Source organism: Phyllobates terribilis, unplaced genomic scaffold (genome assembly GCF_046119375.1).
Source record: "Phyllobates terribilis strain yellow unplaced genomic scaffold, ASM4611937v1 Scaffold_1__5_contigs__length_1240528914, whole genome shotgun sequence".
Lineage (NCBI taxonomy): Eukaryota > Metazoa > Chordata > Amphibia > Anura > Dendrobatidae > Phyllobates > Phyllobates terribilis.
Window position 1 is genome coordinate 320,940,960 of NW_027362761.1, and position 14,762 is coordinate 320,955,721.

Consider the following 14,762-nt stretch of genomic DNA (forward strand, 5'->3'; position numbering starts at 1 on the left):
CCTTTTGTTGTGATCGGGGTCCTTCTCAGGACTAGATTACTGAGGTAGGGGTTACGCTGGCGGCCTGGACCTCTGTACCTTTAACAGTACCTCCAGGTTGAGGGATTAGTCAGGGCCCCAGCTTAGGGTCAGCTTAGGCCCCCTACCTCCAGTATACAGAGACAGCGTGACATTTTCACCGACCACTTAGTTTTTCTCCAGCTACCATGGATCCAGTAGCCGGTCTACCTCGGCAGTTGCAGAGTTTGTCCATGGAGCTGGCGGACGTTAGGTCCAAGGTTTTGTATCCTCAGGAGCAAGCCGGACCAGAACCTAAAGTAGCTCTCCCTGACAGGTTCACTGGGGGGCGGGACAAGTTTTTTGTTTTCCGGGAGGCATGCAAGTTGTACTTTCGGCTGCGGCCTCGGTCATCGGGGAGTGAAGAACAAAGGGTGGGAATTGTCATCTCGCTCCTACAAGGGGACCCACAATCTTGGGCGTTCTCTCTTCCCCCGGGCTCCCCGGCTCTCCAGTCAGTGGATAGGTTTTTCGCTGCTCTGGAACTCGTATATGATGACCCAGATCGGATCTCCCTTGCTGAGTCTAAGTTACGTAGGATCCAGCAGGGAGATCGTCCGGCGGAGGAATTCTGTTCGGAGTTCCGTAGGTGGGCCACGGACACCCAGTGGAATGACCCGGCTCTTAGGAGCCAGTTTTGTCAAGGTTTATCCGACAAATTACAGGATGTGTTGGCACAGTATGACTCTCCCGCGTCACTGGAAGCCGCTATGGCCCTTGCTATTCGCGTTGACAGACGGCTTCGGGAGAGGTGCGGGATAACTCTACCCCCTGTGATGACTCCACCTCCTACAAGGTCCCCTCATATGGTGGTTCCCCTGGTCAGTCCAGAGGAGCCTATGCAATTAGGAGGGACATCATTTCGGGGGAGGGGACCGGTGGTGCGCCATAAGACAGGAAGGTGTTTCTTCTGCGGGAGAAAGGGACATTTTATTGGGGGGTGTCCATCCCGTCCCTTGCAGAGTGAAGAGTCGTCGGAAAACTGTTGATCCCAGGTTGTGTGGTGGACGGCAATCTGGGAGTAGGTATTTCGTCCCTAGGTTCGTCTCAGTTTCTCGTACCGGCGGAGGTGGTGGTGGGTACGAGAACTGAGAGGATATCTGTTCTTCTGGATAGTGGGGCCGGGGCTAATCTGGTTGATGCTCGGTTTGCCCGGGTTCAAGGTATGCGATTGAGTGAGTTGGCTAAACCCATCCCCATATTCTCGATCGATGCCAGGCCTCTCGGTCAGGGAAGTTTTTTGCAAGCTGTGCATGACGTAAAACTTCAAGTGGGGGCGATACATAAAGAACTGTTGTCTTGCTACGTGTTGGAGGGTCTTCCCACTCCTATAGTGTTGGGCCTTCCTTGGTTAACTAAGCATAACCCGGTTATTAATTGGCAAACCAGAGAGATAAGCCAATGGAGTAAATTCTGTAATAAAAACTGCATGAACACGGTCATCGGTGCGGTTACTCCTTGGGTCTCACCTCCATTTCTGGCGGACTTTGAGGATGTATTCTCGGAGAAAGGGTGTCAGGAACTACCTCCTCATCGCGAGTATGACTGTTCTGTAAAACTGCTCCCTGAGGCCAAGTTACCTAAAGCTAGGTTGTATAACCTTTCTGGTCCTGAGAGGCAGGCCATGAAGGATTATATTTCAGAAAGTCTGGCTAAGGGGCATATTAGACCTTCATCTTCACCGGTGGCTGCGGGGTTCTTCTTTGTTAAGAAGAAAGATGGAGGCCTACGCCCTTGCCTGGATTTCCGTGAACTTAATCGGATTACGGTCCGAGATCCGTATCCGCTCCCACTTATTCCCGATCTCTTTAATCAGATCGTGGGCGCCAAATGGTTCTCTAAGTTGGATCTCAGGGGGGCGTACAATCTGATTAGGATGAAGGAGGGGGATGAGTGGAAGACGGCGTTTAACACTCCGGAGGGGCATTATGAGAACCTTGTCATGCCATTCGGTCTGACTAATGCCCCGGCGGTGTTCCAACACTTTGTTAATGACATTTTTCGCCGCCTGGTGGGACAGTTTGTTGTCATATATCTGGATGATATCTTAATTTACTCGCCGGATCTGGTGTCTCATCAGGAGCACGTTAGGCAGGTGTTACAGATCTTGCGGGATAATAAACTGTATGCCAAATGGGAAAAGTGTGTGTTCGCCGTACAGGAACTCCAGTTTTTAGGCTTCCTGGTTTCAGCGTCCGGTTTTCGTATGGACCCTGGGAAAGTGCGGGCAGTTCTTGAGTGGGATCGGCCAGAGAATCTTAAGGCACTACAACGTTTCCTGGGGTTTGCTAATTATTACCGGAAGTTCATTCGTAATTTCTCGTCCATGGTTAAGCCTCTCACAGACATGACTAAAAAGGGGACGGATTTTTCTAGGTGGTCTGACAAGGCTTGTCAAGCATTCTCCTCCTTGAAAAAATGTTTTGCCTCGGCACCCATACTCATTCAACCTGATGCGTCACAGCCATTCATTGTAGAGGTAGACGCTTCCGAGGTAGGGGTGGGAGCAGTATTGTCACAAGGTTCGTCCCCTGGTAAGTGGCATCCGTGCGCCTTTTTCTCTAAAAAATTGTCGTCCGCTGAGAGGAATTACGATGTCGGCAATAGGGAACTCTTGGCCATTAAGTTAGCTTTTGAGGAGTGGCGCCATTTTTTGAAGGGGGCAGTCCATCCGGTCACCGTCATCACCGATCACAAGAACCTGCTATATCTGGAGTCCGCGAAACGTCTGAATCCCAGACAAGCTAGGTGGTCATTGTTTTTTACCAGGTTTAATTTTGTCGTTACATATCGTCCTGGGTCAAAAAATGTAAAGGCGGATGCCTTATCTCGTAGTTTCCCTGGGGCCGGGAATACGGACGACCCGATTCCTATCCTTCAGGAGGGGGTGGTGGTTTCGGCAGTATGCTCTGAGCTGGAGGAGGAGGTATTGGAGGCTCAGGGGGACGCCCCTGTTGGACCTCCGGGGAGACTGTTTGTTCCAGATCAGTTGCGACAAAAGGTGATCGAGGCACACCATAACTCAGTTTTTGCAGGACACCCGGGGAGTAAAGCAACTGTGGATCTCCTCTCGCGTCGGTTTTGGTGGCCTAACTTACATAAAGAGGTGGTAACTTTTGTCGCGTCCTGTGGGGTTTGTGCGCGCTCTAAGACCTCACATACCCGTCCGTCTGGGGCCCTCTTACCTTTGAAGATCCCGGAGCGTCCTTGGACTCATCTGTCTATGGACTTTATTACGGACCTCCCTCCGTCTTCGGGTAAAACGGTCATACTCGTTGTAGTGGACAAGTTCAGCAAGATGGCACATTTTATCGCTCTTCCTGTTCTCCCTAATGCTAAAACTCTTGCGCAGGTGTTCATTGGGGAGATTGTGAGGCTTCACGGGGTACCCTCCGAGGTGGTGTCTGATCGGGGGTCTCAGTTTGTGTCCAAGTTCTGGAAGGCGTTTTGTGCACGGCGGGGGATGCATTTGTCGTTCTCATCGGCTTTTCATCCTCAGACCAATGGTCAGACGGAACGAATGAACCAGAGCTTGGAGACATATCTCCGGTGTTTTGTGTCAGAGAACCAGGAGGACTGGGCTTCTTTCTTACCTCTGGCAGAGTTTGCTCTTAATAATAGGCGGAGCGAGTCCACTGGTAAGTCCCCGTTTTTTGGGGCATATGGTTTTCACCCCCAGTTTTGTACTTTCAGTAGGGGGGGCTCTTCGGGGGTTCCTGAGGAGGAACGATTTTCCTCATCACTCGCTTCAGTATGGAGAGGGGTACTGAAGAATCTGAATACTATGGGGAACCGATACAAACGTATGGCTGATAGGTCCGGACCAGACACTCTCCTCCTAAGTGTGAACGATCGGGTATGGTTGTCTACCAGAAATATAAAACTTAAGGTTCCCTCCTGGAAACTGGGTCCCAGGTTCATCGGGCCGTACAGAATCAGTTCTATAATTAATCCGGTGGCATTCCGTCTTGACCTCCCCCCTACGTTTAAAATTCACAACGTGTTCCACAGATCGTTGCTTAAGAGGTATGTGGCGCCGGTGGTACCGTCACCTTTACCTCCGCCTCCAGTGGTGGTCAATGGTAACTTGGAGTTCCAGGTATCGAGGGTCATCGATTCACGCTTTAATCGCCGGTCCCTTCAGTACCTGGTTCATTGGAAAGGGTATGGTCCTGAGGAGAGGATGTGGGTTCCTGCGTCGGATATTAACGCAGACCGATTAGTTCGGGCCTTCCACACGACTCACCCGGATAAACCTGGCCCTGAGGGTCCGGAGGCCCCTCGTAGAAGGGGGGGTACTGTCACGGGTGTGTCGCCACGAAGATCGTCACGATTACACAGCCTGACTTCTCGCAGCTGACTTTTTGGTGCTTTGTGTTTTTCGGCAGTGAGGGAGTTAATTCTCTCTCTCTCTGTGCTAGACGAGGTCCAGCCTCGCCCAGCTGCAATCAATGCTGCTGTAGTGAGACTCCTTCAAATGCCTGCTGGTCTGTTAGGGAAGTGTTGGTGAAAGCATTTCATGCAGACTAACAGAGCGGATCGTGGTATTTGGAGTTTCAGAGATAAGTGTATTCGGAGAGTTTTTTCCCTTCCTCGCTTTATCATTTATCTCCTTTCCCGTTGGTGTTCCCTCTGTTGTAGTTGTGTAGTTTTTGTATGCAAGGTGGTTTTGGTTTTTCCCTTGTACTGTCTCGTTCGTCTAAGTACTGTGTGTGGGCATATTATTACTTGTCCCCTTTTGTTGTGATCGGGGTCCTTCTCAGGACTAGATTACTTAGGTGCAGGGATCCTCAGGAGGTAGGGGTTACGCTGGCGGCCTGGACCTCTGTACCTTTAACAGTACCTCCAGGTTGAGGGATTAGTCAGGGCCCCAGCTTAGGGTCAGCTTAGGCCCCCTACCTCCAGTATACAGAGACAGCGTGACACCATCAGAAGGCAAGTATAATATTTATTTTGTATTTTATTCTTTTTTTTCACAGGTTCTATGGTACCCGGGTCTGGAGGAGTCTCCTGTCCTCCACACCCGGGTACCATCCGCACATTGAAACGCATATTATCCATGTGTGCAAATGTGCTGACACGGATAATATGCGTTTCAATGCAAGTCAATTACGCTGCATGTCCGCAAAATTAATGGACATGCTGAATATTTTTCCGCAATGATAATCCGCAGCATGTGCACAGCACGGATTATCATTGGGGAACATGGCAGGCCTTCTACCATGCGTTTAAGCGTTTCTGCTGCTGCGGAAATGCTTCGTGGGCACACAGCCTAACAGCGTGTCCCTCCCCCAGCCTGTGTTCATGGACTGTAATGTAATCAGGCTTAGGTCAACATCTCTTGTTGCATCTAGAGGGTGTGAACCCTTCTCCCATCCAAGGGCTGATCCCAGTAGACAGAACAATAGACTCATGTTTGGCCCAGTCAGTTCATAGAATCATAGAATGGTAGAGTTGGAAGGGACCTCCTGGGTCATCTGGTCCAACCCCCTGCTCAAAGCAGGATTCACTAGATCATCTCAGACAGATGTCTGTCCAGCCTCTGTTTGAAGACGTCCATTGAAGGGGAACTCACCACCTCTCGTGGCAGCCTGTTCCACTCATTAATCACCCTAACTGTCAAAAAGTTTTTTCTAATATCTAATCTGTGTCTCCTCCCATTTAGTTTCATCCCATTGCTTCTAGTCTTTCCTTGTGCAAATGAGAATAAAGATGATCCTTCTACAATGTGACAGCCCTTGACATATTTGTAGACAGCTATTAAGTCTCCTCTCAGTCTTCTTTTTTGCAAGCTAAACATTCCCAAATCCTGCAACCGTTCCTCATAGGACATGGTTTGCAGACCAGTCACCATTCTGGTCACTCTTCTCTGAACTTGCTCCAGTTTGTCTATGTCTTTTTTAAAATGTGGTGCCCAAAACTGTACACAGTATTCCAGATGAGGTCTGACCAAAGAGGAGTAAAGACCGATAATGACTTCACGTGATCTAGACTGTATGCTTCTGTTAATACATCCCAGAATTGTATTTGCCTTTTTTGCTGCTGCATCACACTGTTGACTCATGTTCAGTCTATGATCTATTAGTATACCTAAGTCTTTTTCACATGTACTGTTGCTTAGCTCTATTCCTCCCATTCTGTATCTGCTTTTTTCATTTTTATTGCCCAGATGTAGTACTTTGCATTTTTCCCTGTTAAAAACCATTCTGTTGGTTGCTGCCCACTGCTCCAGTTTATTTAGGTCTTTTTGAATCCTCTCTCTCTCTTCTCTAGTATTAGCTATCCCTCCTAGCTTTGTGTCATCAGCAAATTTAATCAGTTTACCCTCAATTCCTTCACCTAAATCATTGATAAAGATGTTGAACAATACAGGTCCCAGGACGGAGCCCTGTGGTACCCCACTTGAGACATTCATCCAGCTGGATGTGAAGCCATTTACAACCACCCTTTGAGTCCGATCACTAAGCCAGTTATGAATCCACCTAACAGTTGCCTGGTCCATTGCATACTTGGTCATTTTTTCAATAAGGATGGTGTGAGATACTTTGTCAAATGCTTTGCTGAAGTCAAGATATACTATATCTACAGCATTTCCCTGATCCACCCAGTCAGTGATTCTGTCATAGAAGGAAATTAAGTTAGTCTGACATGACTTGTTAGTTACAAACCCATGCTGACTCTGGTTAATCACTTCATTCTTATCCATGTACTTACATACATGTTGTTTAATAATTTGTTCAAAGATCTTTCCTGGTATAGAAGTCAGACTCACCGGCCTATAGTTCCCTGGGTCCACCTTCTTCCCCTTTTTGAAGATAGGAACAACATTTGCTCTTCTCCAGTCTTCTGGGACTTCTCCTGTTCTCCAAGAATTTTCAAAGATTATGGAGAGTGGTTCTAAAATTTCTTCTACGATCTCCTTCAGTACTCTGGGGTGTAATTCATCTGGACCTGGAGACTTGAACTCATTTATGTTAGCTAAATATTCCCTCACAATCTTTCTGTTTACAGATAACTTGGATTCCTCTATTCCTTTAAAAGGACAGTGAAGATCAGTTGATGTTACATTTTCTTTCTGATCAGTTGCGTGGTGCCTCCCGACGCTGGAGGGTCTCAGGCTGAGGCCAGATCCTCGTGGCGTGTGTGGATTGATAGAAGCTGCCACGTGGGATTGTGTTGTGTCCCTCATCTGCTGGATCCATTGAACTCATCCAAGGACTATTTCTATATTTTCTCTGGCGGGAGGCGCCCCTGGACTTGTTTCTGCTGTTATATAGCAAAAATGAACCAAATACGGAGTATATGGCAAAGAATCAAAACACTTTATTGTAAACAATATACAGAAAAAACATACATGATTAAAAAGGACGACACACCGACAACCAAACTGGGTGACACATATACAACATAATAATAGATGTTAAATATCTATTGGGACAAAGTGCAAGAAGTGCTAGTATTCAAGTCATTTATGCACTGGTACAAAATTATGGCATATTTCATCACTATGGATATGTACCACGTGCCATATTGCCTATAGTGTTCTATGAAAAAATGCTATATTGCACTCTTAGCCATATTAGATCAGCACCCAGAATAAACAAGGACCCCAATGCGTGTTTTGCGTGGTATACCCTATGGCTTCCTCCGGGGGGGTGGGGGGGATTGTTTAATAGGACCTTCCATGTCTGTTTAAATATACTTTAGGGCCTGCGGCCACGTGACCACAATGGACCAATCATCTCCTGGACCATCAGCGCATGCACGCTGAACCACCCGAGCCAGATGCATCACGTATGGCCATCAAGGTGAACCATGCATGACAGGGAACCAGGACTCGTTGCCAAGGCCCCACAACATGTGCAGACACCATGCAGATGCCGTGCATGACGCACAGCACCCACGCGCTCGCCAAAGAGAACACAGCAACGCATTTATTTAGACAAGTATAGTAACGCAACTACTTAATAATGCAAAAATGTGTTAGAGTAAGAAGTATCATTTTCCTATAATTGCAACACGATTCTGTCAGTACGAAAATCTATTTTCTTGGTCCAATTTAATTGTTGCTCGTAGTATCCTCATATTAACCATATGTAGGTGATCCATATGGATGGTACATTATAGATTATGGAGGGAGAAAGTTACAAATGACAAGGAAAACAAATTAAAATCAACACGTACAATTGTATAAAAATACCACAAAGAATATATCTATTAAAGAAATGGGGAGACGCTCAGGGCCTTATTAAGGCCATTTGGCGTCATTGTTCCCAGTTCCACTATCCATTTGGTTTCCCTTTGAGCCAGAAGCTTTTTTTACATTTCCACCCCTAATGCCACTATGGGTGACATCAATACCACGTACCATAAATGTTTTAGGATTTCTCCCATGACAGATTTTAAAATGGCGTGCTATTGTCTTTAAGGAGGTTGTGTCGGCCACCGTCCTCATACCCCATGCCCCCTCACACCACCCACACAGCCCCCTGGATGCCCCTCTACATACCCCATGCCTCCTCACGCAGCCCCCTGGATGCCCCTCTACATACCCCATGCCTCCTCACGCAGCCCCCTGGATGCCCCTCTACATACCCCATGCCTCCTCACGCAGCCCCCTGGATGCCCCTCTACATACCCCATGCCTCCTCACGCAGCCCCCTGGATGCCCCTCTACATATCCCATGCCTCCTCACGCAGCCCCCTGGATGCCCCTCTACATACCCCATGCCTCCTCACGCAGCCCCCTGGATGCCCCTCTACATACCCCATGCCTCCTCACACCAGCCCCCTGGATGCCCCTCTACATACCCCATGCCTCCTCACGCAGCCCCCTGGATGCCCCTCTACATACCCCATGCCTCCTCACACCAGCCTCACGCAGCCCCCTGGATGCCCCTCTACATACCCCATGCCTCCTCACACCAGCCAGACAGCCCCCTTTATGCCTCTACAACATTTATTGACATGGTCAGTTCTCCCCACCTCAGTCCTCACAGCACAACGCTGAACACGAGCTCCTCATCACCAGTCCTCCTGTCCTGGCACAATGTGCGCACTGCTACAGCTGCACGATGAAATAGTGTCCACTGGACTCGACTGAAAAGGCCCCGCCCCTTCTGGTGACATCATGCTAGTATGAAATCACTCCTCCCCCTCAAGAAATCAACTCCCATCTAGACGCTACCATGGGCTCAGCTGGCCCTGGTGGGCGGAGTCACAGGAGCAGCCTTGTGTAGTGTGTAGTGTATTGTGTGTGTCCGTTCATTCGTGTTTTGAGATGTATCTACGTAGAGTTTTAATAGGCGGATCTGCTGCCGCCACCGCAGCGATATTTGCAGCAGTAGCAGTAGGGAAAAATGGAGGAGACGCTACATTGTCGGTGCCTGCAGCAGCAGCTGGGCGATGGGATCGAAACTGGGATCGGTGAGGCTACTAGTGTTCATGTGCAGCCGGCATTAGGCCGATGTCTGTATGGTGTCAGGAGGACGGCACATGTAACCTGTATGTATGAGGCCACCATAAGTGCCAGGCGGAGGGGGGCCGCACATGTAACCTGTATGTATGAGGCCACCATAAGTGCCAGGCGGAGGGGGGCCGCACATGTAACCTGTATGTATGAGGCCACCGTAAGTGCCAGGCGGGGGAGGGCCGCACATGTAACCTGTATGTATGAGGCCACCGTAAGTGCCAGGCGGAGGGGGGCCGCACATGTAACCTGTATGTATGAGGCCACCATAAGTGCCAGGCGGAGGGGGGCCGCACATGTAACCTGTATGTATGAGGCCACCATAAGTGCCAGGCGGGGGAGGGCCGCACATGTAACCTGTATGTATGAGGCCACCATAAGTGCCAGGTGGAGGGGGGCCGCACATGTAACCTGTATGTATGAGGCCACCATAAGTGCCAGGTGGAGGGGGGCCGCACATGTAACCTCTATGTATGAGGCCACCATAAGTGCCAGGCGGAGGGGGGCCGCACATGTAACCTGTATGTATGAGGCCACCATAAGTGCCAGGCGGAGGGGGGCCGCACATGTAACCTGTATGTATGAGGCCACCATAAGTGCCAGGCGGAGGGGGGCCGCACATGTAACCTGTATGTATGAGGCCACCATAAGTGCCAGGCGGAGGGGGGCCGCACATGTAACCTGTATGTATGAGGCCACCATAAGTGCCAGGCGGAGGGGGGCCGCACATGTAACCTGTATGTATGAGGCCACCATAAGTGCCAGGCGGAGGGGGGCCGCACATGTAACCTGTATGTATGAGGCCACCATAAGTGCCAGGCGGAGGGGGGCCGCACATGTAACCTGTATGTATGAGGCCACCATAAGTGCCAGGCGGAGGGGGGCCGCACATGTAACCTGTATGTATGAGGCCACCATAAGTGCCAGGCGGAGGGGGGCCGCACATGTAACCTGTATGTATGAGGCCACCATAAGTGCCAGGCGGAGGGGGGCCGCACATGTAACCTGTATGTATGAGGCCACCATAAGTGCCAGGCGGAGGGGGGCCGCACATGTAACCTGTATGTATGAGGCCACCATAAGTGCCAGGCGGAGGGGGGCCGCACATGTAACCTGTATGTATGAGGCCACCATAAGTGCCAGGCGGAGGGGGGCCGCACATGTAACCTGTATGTATGAGGCCACCATAAGTGCCAGGCGGAGGGGGGCCGCACATGTAACCTGTATGTATGAGGCCACCATAAGTGCCAGGCGGAGGGGGGCCGCACATGTAACCTGTATGTATGAGGCCACCATAAGTGCCAGGCGGAGGGGGGCCGCACATGTAACCTGTATGTATGAGGCCACCATAAGTGCCAGGCGGAGGGGGGCCGCACATGTAACCTGTATGTATGAGGCCACCATAAGTGCCAGGCGGAGGGGGGCCGCACATGTAACCTGTATGTATGAGGCCACCATAAGTGCCAGGCGGAGGGGGGCCGCACATGTAACCTGTATGTATGAGGCCACCATAAGTGCCAGGCGGAGGGGGGCCGCACATGTAACCTTTCACATGGACTGGATTATTATTTATTGGCGTCTTCTACGTTTACTATTCTGTTTGTTTTATAATGAAATATTCTGCAATTTTCTAATATGCTTTAGGCATCAATTCCTAACGGTTTTCATTATTTCCGCTTGCAATAATTGAATGAAGAAGAAATTCTGAAGGAATGAAACGCTGCAATTACAAGAACGTTTACTCGGAACATGTCATAAATTGAATTAAAATTTTATATATATATAAAAAAATTTTTCCATGGCATTGTTAGATGCATTTTCAACCGTATCGGTGACTTTTTTTTTTTTTATCCTGATGATCCTAGTGGAATATTTTCTAAGGATTTCACCCTTAGATCTCTAAGACAGCTGTAATATTGTCTCTTAAAGGGAACCTGTCACCTGATTCATGCTGCCTGAATTATGAGCACGATTAGCTGAGCCTGGCTATGTGATTGCAGCCTTTAAGGTTTTACTCTGAAATGGTCAGTTTCAGAGTTAATATAGTTTGAAGATCTACCCTCCGATCTAGGTGATTGACAGTTCTCTCCATAAGTACACATATTAGAGAGACCTGTCGATCACCGAGTGAAGTGTGAGGAGAAGCCGGCCAGGGGCAGTGCTGAAATGGTGGGGTTCTGGCCTATTTGCTCCCAACTAAATCGTCAAACTATATGTCCTCTAAAATGCCACAGCGTTTCAGAGAAAAATATACCTTGCTTCAGTAGTGCAGCCAAGTTATGATCCATTCTGCCCATGGTTTGGGCATCGTGAATCGACTGACAGGTTCCTGTGGAAGGGACAGGTCCGCTCTCCTATTGGCAAAAATGGTACAGAAACGTTTTTTGCAGTACTAAAAGGTATGTGATATACCAGATGTATAATATGTAAGTCCAGTGGGTTCATAAGGAAAGCCCTTTTCAGTGATTGACAGGCTGCTGTCTATAAAGATACACAGCAGGAAGCCATTAGTCACCGCCATGAGGGTGGAGAGTGACGGGTGAGCGCTTCTGCCATAAAAATGCCAGACGCAAACTATGGATCACTGTATTCTTTGATCACTTCTATTACCCAAGCTGCACTATACTTTTATTATGTGACATTCTGTCTTAATAGTATCTGTAATCCAGTGGTTCATGCTCCGTTCAATGTCTTTGTGACTGCCAGAGAAGCTATTGTGCTTCGCTATTTTCGGTAGTCTCATTGACAATGGAGAGTAGTCCGAGCATGTACATCTCCTTTCAAGATGGGACTTTGTTCTTGGGATCGCTTGTAATTCTGGGAAAACCCCTTTAAAGGGACTGTCTGCACAGAATGACTGTTCAAACCAAGCATAGACGCCCGATGTACTAAGGTGTGGCCAATCATTTATTACACCTTCCCACCTGCTTAGTTTCCATCTATCTCCACCCTTCTCTGGCCCATATGAAGCCAGAGCTGTCAATCAAACGAGAGGGTGGAGGTAGAGGGAAAACAAGCAGGTGGGAAGGTGTATATAAGTGATTGGCCCCACCTTTGTGCACTGAGCAGCGGTACTTAGTTTGAACAGTCATTCTGTGCTGACAGTCCCTTTAAAACCTGTACATAGTTTTTTGTCAGCCTGCAGAATTCTGCTAATTCAGATACCCAGAATGCTGCTCTGGACTATAATATGAATATACAATACAGACCAAAAGTTTGGACACACGTTCTCATTTAATGATTTTTCTGTATTTTCATGACTATGAAAATTGTACATTCACACTGAAGGCATCAAAACTATGAATTAACACATGTGGAATTATATACTTAACAAAAAAGTGTGAAACAAATGAAAATATGTCTTATATTCTAGGTTCTTCAAAGTAGCCACCTTTTGCTTTGATGACTGCTTTGCACACTCTTGGCATTCTCTTGATGAGCTTCAAGAGGTAGTCACCGGAAATGGTTTTCACTTCACAGGTGTGCCCTGTCAGGTTTAATAAGTAGGATTTCTTGCCTTATAAATGGTGATGAGCTTCAAGAGGTAGTCACTGGAAATGGTCTTCCAACAATCTTGAAGGAGTTCCCAGAGATGCTTAGCACTTGTTGGCCCTTTTGCCTTCACTCTGCAGTCCAGCTCACCCCAAACCATCTCGATTGGGTTCAGGTCTGGTGACTGTGGAGGCCAGGTCATCTGGCGTAGCACCCCATCACTCTCCTTCTTGGTTAAATAGCCCTTACACAGCCTGGAGGTGTGTTTGGGGTCATTGTCCTGTTGAAAAATAAATGATGGTCCAACTAAACGCAAACCGGATGGAATTGCATGCCTCTGCAAGATGCTGTGGTAGCCATGCTGGTTCAGTATGCCTTCAATTTTGAATAAATGCCCAACAGTGTCAACAGCAAAGCACCCCCACACCATCACACCTCCTCCTCCATGCTTCACGGTGGGAACCAGGCATGTAGAGTCCATCCGTTCACCTTTTCTGCGTCGCACAAAAACACGGTGGTTGGAACCAAAGATCTCAAATTTGGACTCATCAGACCAAAGCACAGATTTCCACTATTGTAATGTCCATTCCTTGTGTTCTTTAGCCCAAACAAGTCTCTTCTGCTTGTTGCCTGTCCTTAGCAGTGGTTTCCTATCAGCTGTTTTACCATGAAGGCCTGCTGCACAAAGTCTCCTCTTAAGGCTGTGTGCCCATGATGTGTTTTTTTAAGCGTTTCCGCAGCGGCAAAAACGCTGTAGAAACACTTAAAAAACGCATGGTAGAAGGCCTGCCATGTTCCCCAATGATAATCCGCATGTGCTATGCACATGCTGTGGAAATTTCCGCTGTGGATTATCATTGCGGAAAAAAACGCAGCACTACCAATTATTTTGCGGAAGTGCTACTTTTTTGCCGCCATTGACTTGCATTAGACCGCATGGATTACGCATCCCTGCATAAGTAGATGCGCATTCCATGCATTCTAATGTGCAGATGGTACCCAGGTCTAGAGAAGAGGAGACTCTCCTCCGGACCTGGGTACCATTGAAAACTGTAAAAAGAATAAAATAAATATATACTTACCTTCTGGCGGCCCGCGGTGCGCTCCTCCTTGCTTGGCAGCAGTTTGCGATGGAATGAAGGACCTGCGCTGACGTCAGAGTCATGTGATGGGTCACGCGACGCTGACGTCGGCAGGTCCTTCAGTGTACCGCTGCCGGCAGACGGGACAGTGAAGCAAGCCAGCGTGGGCCATCGGAGGATAAGTATATATTTATTTTTTGACATTCTCTCGGGTCACAGTATATAAATCCATGCGGTTTGCATGGATTTATATACACTCCCTGACAGAAGTTGTGTCGATTATCCATGTTATGTAAATAAAAGCTTATAACCTGACGTTAAATTTATCCATTGGTTTTATAAATTACTCTTTTGAAAGCTGAAACCCTCCCAAATTTGGTTTAGGTTAAGAATATAAATTGGAATCAATGCTGAAATATTGATCATTTAATGAACACAGAATCGTCAGATTTTGGCAAGACAAAAGTTTTGTCGCCTGGTGATATAATGCATCCAATCCTAGTTTACATCCTCACCAGTGCTCAGTAAATGATCGGTTAATTAGTGGGTGTGTATAAAAAGAAACCCAGCACCCCAGACCTTCACTTTAACTGCAACTTGAGCTCTGACAACATGCCAAAAATCCACCCTGCGACCAAAGCTTTGATTATCAAGAGGCTGAA

The 14,762-nt window shown here is 48.1% G+C and overlaps 1 protein-coding gene across 2 annotated transcripts in view; it reads left to right on the plus strand.

Annotated features, from left to right (window-relative positions):
- Nucleotides 1–9,218: 9,218 nt before the first annotated feature.
- The window catches only part of PGAM5 (PGAM family member 5, mitochondrial serine/threonine protein phosphatase), a 34,174-nt gene continuing 28,630 nt past the window's right edge, over nt 9,219–14,762 (plus strand). Inside the window, exon 1 of one of the 2 annotated variants that reach the window (XM_073675822.1) lies at nt 9,219–9,483. In XM_073675822.1, coding sequence (XP_073531923.1) covers nt 9,338–9,483 — 146 coding nt within the window. In that variant the 5' untranslated portion in view covers nt 9,219–9,337. The remainder of the gene's footprint in view (nt 9,484–14,762) is intronic. The other variant, XM_073675831.1, reaches the window with a different exon arrangement.